This window comes from Leptonychotes weddellii, chromosome 4 (genome assembly GCF_054177405.1).
Source record: "Leptonychotes weddellii isolate Sample4059 chromosome 4, ASM5417740v2, whole genome shotgun sequence".
NCBI lineage: Eukaryota > Metazoa > Chordata > Mammalia > Carnivora > Phocidae > Leptonychotes > Leptonychotes weddellii.
Genome location: NC_138372.1, coordinates 84404443 through 84416676, shown reverse-complemented (window position 1 = coordinate 84416676; position 12234 = coordinate 84404443). Strand labels below are relative to the sequence as shown.

Below are 12234 nucleotides of genomic sequence, written 5' to 3'. Positions count from 1 at the left end.
CTCTATCTCATTCTCTCTCTCAAATAAATAAATAAAATCTTTAAAAAAAAAAAAAAAGTTCAGGTTCAGGGAGGTCCCAAGGATCAGCAAAGAGCTCCCAGCATGGAGAGTAGGTTTTATGATTTCGGAGTCCAGCTTGTTCCTTGCTTAGGCTAAATTGGAATGGAACATTTCTTTTTTTTTTTTTTTTAAGATTTTTTATTTGTTTGAGAGAGAGAGCGCGCGAGAGCAGGGGGCAGAAGGAGAAGCAGGCTCCCCGCTGCAGGGCTTAATGTGGGGCTCGATCCCAGGACCCCAGGATCATGACCTGAGCTGATGGCAGACGCTCACCGAGCCACCCAGGTGTCCCTGGAATGGAACATTTCTGAAAGCCAACAGGGATAGGGTGTCAGTGTTCTTTTGGCATTTTCAATGGAAATAATTACAGGTGACTCATGTGAGTTTTAATCCAGAAGAGAAGATTAAATGGGTATGTGTATATTTGAATTTCAAGTGAATCAGTGCTGCTATGTGGCCCACATGGAGACAGAGGGCCAACCAAAGGTCATTAGTAGGGAGTGTTTTCAGTGGTGCGGAGGGAGGGGATTAAAGCAAACAGGATAATGTTCGTGTTGTGTTAGAAGTCTGAAGCACCATTTGAATAGGTCTGTATTTTATCTTCTATGGTATAATGTTTCCAAATTGCATTAATAGATTTTTTTAAACTGTGACTGAAGCCCTGTTTTCTGTTTCCTTCCTGAAGCTGTTTCCTTCCAAAATTATGTTTCAAATGGGAAGAGAACAAGAAGAATGTGGGAAACACAGGGTGCGTGGGCACTGGACCTTTTGGATGGAACTGTGCTTTATCGGGAGATTGTTGGGGCCACCTCACAAGGTGGAGTCTGCTGGGAAAAGCCAGATCTGGCTAACTAGGAATATGGCAATTAGCATTACAGGAAGAAGAGTTGTTCTGGAATCCATAAGGATTGGCCCCTCTTATTCTCTGCTTCCCAGGTCTTGAGTCATGATGTAGCAACTGGCTGGTCTCTGTATCTGTTTTCAATAAAGGTTTCATTCATCATGTCACATGAGTTAGGAAAATGTAGGCTAACAAAGTGGGATGACAGTTGAACCTGAAAGTGTGGTCATCAGAGGGATGGAGACCAAAAAAAAGCCAATCCAGGGATGCCTGGGTGGCTCAGTCAGTTAAGTGTCTGCCTTTGGCTCAGGTCATGATCCCAGGGTCCTGGGATGGAGCCCCGCATCGGGCACCCTCCTCAGCGTGGAGCCTGCTTCTCCCTCTGCCTGCCGTTCTCCCTTGTTCTCTCTCTCTCTCTCTCTTTGACAAATAAATAAATAAAATCTTTTTTTTCTTTTTTTAAAGATTTTATTCATTTACTTGAGAGAGAGAGCACAGAGGGAGAGGGAGAAGCAGGCTCCCCACTGAGCAGAGACCCCGATCGATGCGGGACTCGATCCCAGGACCCCGAAATCATGACCCGAGCTGAAGGCAGATGCCCAACCCACTGAGCCACCCAGGCACCCCATAAATAAAATCTTAAAAAAGAAAAAAAACAAGCCAGTCCAGCGAGTGCCTTTAGGTTGTTGATATCCAAGTATAAAAGCCTTATTATGCAACATCTCTTTGGAATCATCTCAACAAAGAAGACCATCTTATAAGTATTAAATAAATGCAAGATGTAAATAGATACAAATAAATGCAAAACAGCTTACCTGCAAATCTGAGTGCAGGCTGTTTTCTACTACATTATTGCGCTCGCCTAATTTTCCCTTTTTTCTACCTCCCATTCCCTTACTATTTTATATAGGGCAAATTGGGGGTCATTGACATTACACTTTAGACAGTCATTTTCAAAATATCAATCTGAACGTTTCTCAGTGATCTCCGACTTGGAACAGGATGCAGTAGTTGATGACACTTTGAGTTGTTCCTGTTTTGGGTAAAAGAGGGTGACTGTGTTTTTGTTTGTATAAGGGATGGTTGCATTATATTAGGCAAGAGGATTTTATGGTGGTGGCTAATGTTTGGAAATGCACATATGGAAAAGAAAATGTTTATCTTAGGCATCTGTCTTCTGCATCTTTGTTTTTGATTTTTGTTTTTTTAAAAAGATCTTTATTTATTTATGTGACAGTGAGAGAGAAAGCACAAGCAGGGGGAGCAGCGGAGGGAGAGGGAGAAGCAGGCTTCCCACTGAGCAGGGAGCCCGACGAAGGACTCGATCCCACAACCCTGGGACCATGACCTGAGCCAAAGGCAGACGCTTAACCAACTGAGCCACCCAGGCAGCCCCTGTCTTCTGCATCTGTGAAACGTCCTTCCTACAGGTGGGGAATTTCTCACGTTTTCAGTCTCATCTCCCCACAGTAGAAAACTGCCAGTTGACTCTTGAGATCCATCTCCACAGCTTCTGCTGTCACGACCCTTCATTTCTGCCGGCACATTACTTCTGAGGCAAAAGATGTCATTTCCAACCTGATTAAATTCTGGCCAATGAGGTATAAATGGAAGTGTTACACTTTACTTCCAGAAAGTTTCCTCAAGAGGAAAAGAGCAACCGCCATTCCTCTTTCTTCCCCCTGCTGTTTGGAATGCAGATGTGGTGGGGCTCTAGCAGCCATTTGGGGCCATGAGGTGACATAAAGAATGGAGCATAAAGTTAAGCTAGGTCATTAAGTCTACAACGAAACCAACGTTACCAGCATTTACCTGGCTACCTCCAGACCTTTTTTTGCATGAGAAATAAACCATTTAAGCCACTGTTATTATTTAGTAATATATAGCAGAACTTAGTCCTAATTAATCCAATTGCTTTTCCAGCCCCCTCTTGTGGCTGAGGCACAGGCCTGTGACCCAGGTTCTGTTAATTGTGCACAGTGGTGCAGGATTTCAGTTCTAAAGAAGCAGGCCCTGAGAATTTATTTTCCGGCAAGGATAGGAGTGGAGGAGTCAGGGTTTGGGAGGCAGCCGTGGTGAGACATTGGTATCTGGTGCCACATGTCAGGGGTAAGAGCTCCAATGTCTGCACCCAGCAATGGCTGTGAGGCTTTCTCTAGAACAATCTCACATGTGGTTAGGCACATTTCCCAGCTACCCAGCTTCCAAGGCCAACTCACAAGGGTCCCTCTCAGGGATTCAGTGAGCAACCTGATACCTCTAATAAATTATTTTCCTGTTTCACTCTGAAAAACAAACTGAGGGTTCTAGAGGGGAGGGGGGTGGGAGGATGGGTTAGCCTGGTGGTGGGTATTGAGGAGGGCACATTCTGCATGGAGCACTGGGTGTTATGCACAAACAATGAGTCATGGAACACTACATCTAAAACTAATGATGTAATGTATGGGGATTAACATAAGAATAAAAAAAAATTATTTTCCTGTTTCAGCAACAACGAACCCTAAGTGATATGGCACTCCCCTTAGGTTTATCAAAAATAAAGATCTTGTGTTTCATACCTTAGACTCTATCCTATTTGTTTTAAACCACTGGCTGAAACCCAAGGTTTCTCCTGGATTTGACTTTAATTTTTATCCTCGCTTTTCTGGGTGTGGGAGTGACTATAGTTGGCCACCAAAATCCATTCTTTTGTCAAAATTGGGGTCTACCCTCGTGACTAGGCAAAGCCATGCAACTGAACCTCGTGCGTGGAACGTGCGTGGTTGTAATGCATGCAATTTCTGTCTCACTTGCATAATGGGAAGTTGCTTCTTTGGGTTTTCTCTGTTTTCCTTCCATGTTCATGATACAGCTTCAAGGGAGGAGACGACGTACCCTCGGGGATAGCAGGGCCGCACAATGGAAGATGCCTGAGTCCCTGGATAATTTCATGGAGCCTGAACAGCCTGGACCATTCCCCATGAAATGTGAAATGAGAATAAATTTCCACATTCTGGAAGCTGCTTGCTTGGGGTCTCTACCAAGAGAGACCAAGTTATCTTTCTCTGCTAACACAATGATAATGGAGAAATACCAGGCAGGGAACTTGTAATTAACAGCATGTGATTACAGATCCATGCCGAGACATCCATGCAGGCAGCTATGTGCTCAAAGTGTGTCTTGTTTTCCCATTCTAGAAGGGGGAGGTATACACTCAATGGAGGATGAGCACCATCATCAGGTGCCAAAGAATCCCGAGTCTTGAGGCCTCTGCTAGATCCCAGCTACAATAAAATAATCTTTTTTGGGGACCTCAGTTTGAAGTATATACATTCTACTACTTCTACCCGCAGACTTTAAAAATGTACTATTTTACCTTTTATGATTTTGACCATGTTTAGAGAATTGCCTTCATTTGCAACTACCTTTGTTATTACATCTTCCCTCTTTTTAAAGGACTGAGTTATTTTTTTTTTAAAAGATTTATTTATTTATTTGAGAGAGCGAGAATGAGAGAGAGTACATGAGAGGGGGGAGGGTCAGAGGGAGAAGCAGGCTCCCCGCCGAGCAGGGAGCCCGATGCGGGACTCGATCCCGGGACTCCAGGACCATGACCTGAGCCGAAGGCAGTCGCTTAACCAACTGAGCCACCCAGGCGCCCCAAGGACTGAGTTATTTTGTTCTTTTCTTCGATTATCACCTTTTTCTTCCTTTCTCCTTCCCTCCCTTCTTTTCTTTTTCTCTTCTTTCTTTCTTTTTAAGTAAACTCTACCCCCAACGTGGGGCTCAGACTCATGACCCTGAGATCAAGAGTCACATTCTCTACCGACTGAGCCAGCCAGGTACCTGGATAATCACCTTTTTTATTTCAAATTTAACATTTAAGCTTTCATATAGCTATGCCCTTTTAATTTGAGCTTCTGGATCAGGAGTCGGGGAACTATGGCCAGCTGTTTTTATAGAGAAGTTCAGAAAATACAGCCACCTGTTTTTGAATTTTTGTTAGATTACAGCACCACCCATTCATGTCTGTGTTATCCATGGCTGCCTTCACCCTAGGTTGGGGGCGATCATCCAGAGGATATGACTGCTGGTTGACCCATGAGCTGGGTCCCCAGCAATCAGAAACCTCTCATTCCCTATCCCTGGAAGTTGCATTCCATTGCCTTCCCTGCTCCCAGAAGCAGCCCCAAGAACATAGTCTTCAGATAGTGATGTGATGTTGAGACCATCTGGATGGTACACACGACTGAACCCAGTTAAGGCCTCTATATCAACTGTTTAAAGATTTGGCAGGTGGGCGTGGAGATCTCCTCATCACATGAGAAGTTCCCATGCTTAGTAAACCTGCCACCTACCAAACTGGAATGACCTGCCTCTTCTGTCCTTGCCTGCCCTCCTAGTACAAGAAAGGTCTCAAATTACACCTGGGAAGTTCCAGAGGAGCTTGCAAACTAACAGACTTAGTAGAGGTAACTATGACGGAGACCACATGGCCCACAAAGCCAAAAACCTGTACAATCTAGCCCTTTACAGAAAACATTGGCCAACCCCTGTTCTAGATCTGGATCTATTTTACTCTGATCTAATAGTTTTGTTTTCTCTGCTTATCTTTTAACTTAATGTCACTCCTAATTTCTATTACTTCTTTCCTTTTTATTCTTATCCCTTCTTGTTCTATTGTGATATGTAAGTTGACCACGAGGCAGAGCTGAAATAAGACAAAAGCATGTATTTGGGGTCTCAGAATTTAATTCAGGGAGCACAGATGTGGGTAGCAATGCAAACTGTGTTCCCCTAGGGAACAAAAGCCAGAGGCCTTAGCAAACCAATTATATTCAGCCGAGATTAGTTTTCTGCCACCAAAACCAATTACAATTCTTTGTAAACAACAAATACAAATGTCTTCTTCTTTTTTTTTTTAAGGATTTTATTTAGAAAGAGAGAGAGAGCACAAGCAGGGGGAGCAGCAGGCAGAGGCGGAAGGAGAAGTAGACTCTCCGCTGAGCAGGGAGCCCGATGTGGGGCTCCATCCTAGAATCCTGGGATCATGACCTGAGCCAAAGGCAGCCGCTTAACCGACAATGTCTTATTTTTGAAAGATTTATTTATTTATTTAAAAAAGAGAGAGGGAGAGAGAGAGAGAGTGCGTGTGTGTGAACACGCATGCAAGTGGGCGGAGGGGCCCAGGGGGAGGGAGAGGGGAAGCAGACTCCCCACTGAGCATGGTAGCTGTGACCACACGGGGCTCAGTCTCACCACTATGAGATCATGATCTGAGCTGAAACCAAGAGCTGGATGCTTAACTGACTGAGCCACCCAAGCACCCCCATACAAATATCTTTTAAAACCTCTAGCTCAGTCCTGAATCCAAAGGCCAGAAGGGAAGAACACAAGCCAGGTCAGGGTGAGTAAGGCTTCACTGGGGATCAGGCAGGGCTGGGCAGGGACCACCCTGGGGGAGCCGGGCCTGCACTCCAGGTCTTACGGGGCTTCGGGGCAGCCCCGGGGGAGCTCACGGCAGGGCTCCCCAGGCCAGGAGTCCAGTCCAGCTCCCGCAGGTGGAGCAACCACCCAGGGAAGAATGGTCTGGTTGGCTTTAGTGCAGGACGGATAACACTGGTGGGGGAGGAAATTTGCTGAAGTAGAGAGCTGACGACCAAGGGCCTGGATGAAGACAGGGTTGGGAGGGAGAAAAGGGCGCCCATAGGTATTTCGTGGGGACAGAGGAATATAACAAAGGAAAAAGAAGCAAGACCGCTGTTGGGGGGACACAGCAAGCACAGCTTTGGCTGCTCCTCACCGGCACCCCGCCCACGGAGGCCCTACTTGTTGGCCCACACGGCAGTCTTTAGAAACAGAGGCGCTGGGAGGAAGCGGCTGGACTTCATGTACGCAGAGATCTTCTTCAGGCCCTGAGGGTGGAAAGAGAAAGTCCAGCATCAGGGTTTGCTGCCTCAGTGGGATTCGTGCAGCCCCACTGAGGTGCAGCAAGTTCGGGTCGCTGCCTTGTGAGGCCAGTGTTGAGACACAGCACGGTCTCCCTGCGGTCCCTGCTCTGGAAAGTCACCTCCTCCAGCTTCCTGCAACTAATGGGACATCTGACTACGATATGGAGACTACCCATACAGGTGCTTTAGATCCCCCAGAGACGATGATACAGGTGTAGAAACCCCACCAACCACCCTACAAGACGGGTCTTCCTCTCACCACCCAGCAGAAGGGACCCAGACGCCCAAAGGGCTTCAGTGGCCACCTCGGGCTCCCAGGGCTAGCAGGTGGGAAGGGCTGGAGGGCAGCTCATTCTCTTGCCAGGGCTGTGCTCTTCCGGCTGGTCTCCCTCCTCCCCCCGCTCCAGGAGGCCCTGTCCCTCCCTGTCTTACAAACATCCCCCTTTGGCAAAGGGAGCATCCTGGCTTCTCAGAGTTTGCCACATAGGGAACCCCAGCAGAACAGGGAGGCGCAGATTGTGGCCATGCAGCTTGCAGGACAGGCCAGACCTCACCCAGTGACTCAGCAAAAGCTGCATGAAGTGAGAGAGGCTGGGAGCACGAAGGCCAGGCCAGGCCAGACTAATTATTAAAGGTCCAACTGCTTGGCCCAGTACATGAGCCCAATGTCATGGGATAAAGTCCAACTGCTTGGCCTGGTACCTGTCCCCAGTGTCATGGGCACCCACTACCTCCTCCCCAGGCCTGCTGCAGCCAAGAGGGCCTAGGCCACTCATGGGTGACTGAGTACCATCTTCCCAAGACCCAGAGGGCCCAGTGAGTTCTAAAGGGCTCCAAGTTCCTGGGACTGTCTATACCCAGCGGGCCACACACTGCAGCCCACAGCCATCCTCTGTCCCTCCTGCTAGCCGGTCCCCGGAGCTCTGGCATAAACCCCAAGGCCAGTCACCCAGACCCACAACCAGGGCTGACGAGAACCAGCTCAAAAAGCACATCTCTTGATGCAGAATGGGAAAGAGAAACAGACTGCAGCTTGAAAATCCTGTTGGACAAATGCCTCAAAGCCCCACACCGCTCACAAAGCACAGTCCGCTGGCCTCCAGCGAGGGACTGAGGGTGACCAGTGACATCAGGGGAGGTCTAGGCTGTGCTCCTCCCGCACCCACCTGGCCCCACACACACCACACGGCTGGGTGTTCCTCTAGTTCTCCAAGCACTCTGAGCCCCAGGACGGTGGCTCCAGGGCCGGGTCACCCTGGCATCCCCACTGTGCCTGACACAGTGCCTCACACCCGGGAGAAGATCCGATCAGCCAATAGGACTGAAAATAAATGGACTGCCCCAACTCTGACGCAGAATCTCGGGTAATGGGAAAGAAGAAGGGCAGGGAGACAGGCAGGTAAGGAAGGTGCCCACCACAGGACACTCAGGACAGACTCCTTCCACAGGCGCCCTCACCCATGCACTCACAGCCCAGGACCCAGGACATTCCTGGGCATCTCAGGGCGGGCCCAGGTGGGGATCGGATTGCTGCAAAGCTGCCTGAGCATCCCCAGGAAATGCCGTCTCTGCCCTTCTTACGTAGTCTCATCGCTACCATGGCTCGGCTCTCCTAATGCCAGCGCCACGCACGCTCCTGAACTGCGGCCGCATCCACGGGGTCCTGAGCTGCTCGACCCAGACAAGTAAGGCAACTGAGCTTCCTTCTGGCCCAGGAAAGAGAGAACCATGGCCTGCTGCCTACAGAAGCCAGAGGCTAAGTCAGATCCCAGCACAGAGAGTACTGGCTCTGTGAACTTCAGCGAATGACTTATCCCTTCAGACTCAGTTTCCTTACCAGTAAAAATAAGCTGACAATTCTTCTACCATGTAGGAATGTTGTCAAGATTTGATTTGACACAAATATGTAAGATCCTGAGCACATATCGTGATATAGCAAAACCTCAATAAATGCTACTTATTCTTCATTCTACATACAGGACTAGGAAAGCATCCAGCAAAAGGAGGGAGGACAAGAGAGATATAAATAGTAAGGAGGATAAGGAAATCACCTCAAAGCGGGCCATGAACTCCTTCAGGTTTGGGAATGCATCCAGGCACTTGGGCTCGAATATACGCAGTATATCAAGAATGTCATAAGCCAGGAAATCCACGTAGGTGAGCTAAAGAAAGGCAAAGGAGGAGTGAGCAGGTAACTCTGAACCTGGGGAAAATGACAGCTTCCCACCCCCCAAAGCCTTCCCCTTACCTTCTCCCCTGCAAACCAAGGCCTCTTCCCCAGAAACTGTGAGTAGAGCTTCATCTTGTCAGGGAGTCCCTCCAGGTACCCAGGCTTCAGTTTCTCCTGAGGCACAGAACAGCCATCACCAGCCTCAGGCTCAGACTCCCTGGGCAGAGAGGCAGGTCTCCTCCGGGCAGTGCATGACCCCCAGCTGCCAAGGGGCGAGCAGCCACGTCCCCCCACTGGAGGGGGGGGGTCATTGCCCAGGTGATGATTTATCCAAGCTGTGTTCAGCAGACTCCTACTGGGTCCCACCTCCCATCTGTGAGAGGCTGTGGGAAGGCAGAGAACACCACCTCGCTGTCCCTGAATCTGTCATCACTCATCTCCAAGCCCCCTCCCAGAGCTCAGACCCAGGAGGGCTGTGAGAACCCAGCAGAGCTCTGGACGCAGATGGCAGGCAGAAGCAAAGAAGCACACAATGGAAACAGCCTGGGGAAAGAAGTCCTAAGTTCTACCTGGTGAGGGACAGATAGGAGCATCACTTGAGCTTTCCTGGAAAGACGTAGAATTTGAGAGACAGAGCGGAAGGAGAAGGAGGTACAAAGCCCCGTGTCTGTCCCTGTGCTGCCTGCTGGACAGAGTGCTCAGGCCTTGGGGTGTCAGGACGACTGTGCTGAGCAAACAAGGTAAGCATACTGTCCGGGAACTGAATTTCCACCCTGGGGACTGGACTCTACCCTAAGGTTAGAAGGAACTGAGTCAGAGTGTTCATCTGATGCATTGAATTATAACGGCCACGCTGGTGAAAGTATAGGGAGTGGGCTGGAGAATCAGTTGCTCCTTGGGGTTCAAATGACAAACAAGACCCCATGTAGATGGCACACAAGAGTCCAGTCCGCCGTCAAACCCTGTCCATCCCAGCCCCCAGGGAGGTGACTCACAAAGTCAGGGTTGTAGCACATCCTGGCAAAGTATAGGCGGGTGTCCATAACCTCATTCTCCAAAATGTCCATGCGACACTTCTCTTCTTCTGTCTCCCCGCCTACAGCCCACACAGCAGAGACTCACCCTCAGCATCCCACCCCAGGCAAGCGCAGGGGGCACGCCACTGTTCCCCTGCATCCCGCCCCCAGCCCCACTCACATAGGTTGTGTTTGCGAGCAATGTAGCGAAGAATGGCGTTGCTCTGGGTGATCTTGTGAGCCCCATCAATTAAGTAGGGCAGCTGTAAGGGCAACAGGGGCAGGTGGGTAGGCCACAGGCCTCCCCCAGCACCCTCGCCCTTGAAGAAGGGCACTTCCAGTGCCTGGCTCATGGTCGGCACTAAAGCAATCCACTGTAAAATGGATGAATGAGCTGGAACATAGAGCATGGAGGACAGGCAGTGACAAGAACCAGGAAGCTGAGAGGCTGAGCAGAAGGCAGCAAATCCTGTAACCTCTGAGCTGGGAAAGCAGGTGGAGTACCCACCCCTCTCACTTGCCCCACATCACCCCCACCCCTTGCACCTACATTGGGGAAGTCCAGGTCCAGCTTGAATTTTTCATTCAGCCACTGGCTTCTGTCATAGTTGGGAGCTGTGGTGGAGAAGATGGAGTGAAACACACCTCCCTAGAGCCCACTTTCATTGGGCCTGGGGCGGGGGCAGGGTGGGGAACCCACCATGGATCAGTGGCAAAGCTCCCCAAAAGGTGGATCTGGCATCTGGAACACTAAGTCTCACGTTCCAGGTTTGGGGGCAAAGAACGCTTGTAAGACTCTGGAACCTGCATGAGTAAGCTTACAAAACGTTTACCCAAGCCCTAAGGGGAACCCATCCCAATTACTGAAACAGGGGGTCCAGCAACCCCCCTCATGTCCTGCCTGGTAAGGCCAGCTGCACCTGGAAGGAATTAGGGAGGGGCAGGCCCTGCTCCAGCTGGTGGAGGGCGGCAGAGGGAGCAGCACGTGGCCAGGGCAAGGGTAGCTCGGTACCAGATCAGCAGGAATAGGGCAAAAGTCGGAAAGCGACAGGGATGCCCCTACCGTCCCCCATCGCGAACTTCTTTTCCTCATAGTGTGAGTCTGTGTACTCCAGGAGCAGGCGGATGGCGTGAGCCAGCTGGGAGAGATGCCAAAGGCGGAGGTCAGAAATGGAAGTCTTGAGTTGGTGCCTTTCTCTGCAGCAGGTAACCTCACAGACCCCCAGACACATGCATTGGCACCCACTCGCAATCCTCCGCAACCCCCCGCTCCCCCCCCCACCCCCACACACACTCAGAAACATGCCCACCTCAGAAGGACAGACTGCTGGAAAGGTTTGAACTGCACCCAGCCCTGAGCAGGAACATTCTGGTAGTATTGGTGTCTACCACGCAGCATTTCCTGCCCCTGTGCGTCTCCTTCCCACCCAGCCTGGCGGCCCCCTCGCTCACCCCGCGGATATCCCAGTAACCCAAGATCATGGCCATGGTCAGCGAGCGTTTCGGTCTTAGGGTAAGGCCTAGGCAGAACTGGGCTCCAAGTTCATCCCCTGTGGGGGCGGGGCCGGGGCGGGGCCTGATTGCGCCCCTAGGCCCCGCCTGTGCCCCGCCTCGGCCAGCTTCCACTACCCGAGGCTCGGAGCGGAAGCGAAGCGCCCAAAGACGCGGTCTGTCCCGCAGCCAGGAGCGGGGGAGTTGCAGAAGGGGACGTCCTGGGGGACGGCCTCCTGGCTCCCCGCCAGCCCACGGCTCCCCGCCCGGTGCAGAGTCTGTCTCCCCGTCTGGGAGCTGGCGGGGCGCTCGGAGACGAGCCTGAATCACAGAAAGCGCACACCTTTCTCCCTCCTCTTCTCCCTGGGCATCACTCCGCCTCGCCCCTGCGCTGTCCAGATCCCAGGGACGCGGGGAGCCTCTGGCTGCCCAGTTAAAGCCAAACATTGGTGTCCCTCCAATCGGGAGTTTAAAGCAGCGCCTGTCCCGGGAAGCCCAGGACTCAGGCCACTCTGAAAATTCCTCCCAGGACGAGCCTTGGAGAACACATTATCCGTGGGTGGGAACTATCGCCCAGGACAAGGGCCAGAGAAAAGGAACTGTGTGTGGCCTCAGTGTTTCCTTCATGGCCTGTGGAGGCCCCAGCCCTTCAGTCACGTGGCTGAGACCTCTTAGCTCAAGTGGAAATCAATGACCGTTAGGACGGGAACTGGGACTCTAAATCCAGAA

The 12234-nt window shown here is 50.8% G+C and overlaps 1 protein-coding gene across 1 annotated transcript; it reads right to left on the bottom strand.

The window, feature by feature from the left end:
- Window positions 1–5966: 5966 nt before the first annotated feature.
- LOC102747986 (glutathione S-transferase Mu 1) lies at window positions 5967–11583 on the bottom strand. Its single transcript, XM_006742807.3, has 8 exons — window positions 11467–11583; window positions 11078–11153; window positions 10565–10629; window positions 10196–10277; window positions 9994–10094; window positions 9077–9172; window positions 8880–8990; window positions 5967–6792 (listed from the first exon to the last, which is right to left on the bottom strand). Exons 1-8 carry the CDS (start codon window positions 11500–11502, stop codon window positions 6703–6705), a joined length of 657 nt encoding a protein of 218 aa, XP_006742870.1. The 5' UTR covers window positions 11503–11583; the 3' UTR covers window positions 5967–6702.
- Window positions 11584–12234: the final 651 nt, after the last annotated feature.

What these genes read in the sequence shown, in the direction of transcription:
- LOC102747986 (XM_006742807.3), bottom strand. Translation starts at nt 11,502, where the DNA reads ATGGCCATGATCTTGGGTTACTGGGATATCCGCGGG. An exon ending in GAAGTTCGCGATGGGGGACG is followed by an intron (nt 10,630 to 11,077) that starts GTAGGGGCATCC and finishes TCTCCACCACAG; the next exon opens with CTCCCAACTATGACAGAAGC. An exon ending in AGTTCATGGCCCGCTTTGAG is followed by an intron (nt 6,793 to 8,879) that starts GTGATTTCCTTA and finishes TTCCACCCTCAG; the next exon opens with GGCCTGAAGAAGATCTCTGC.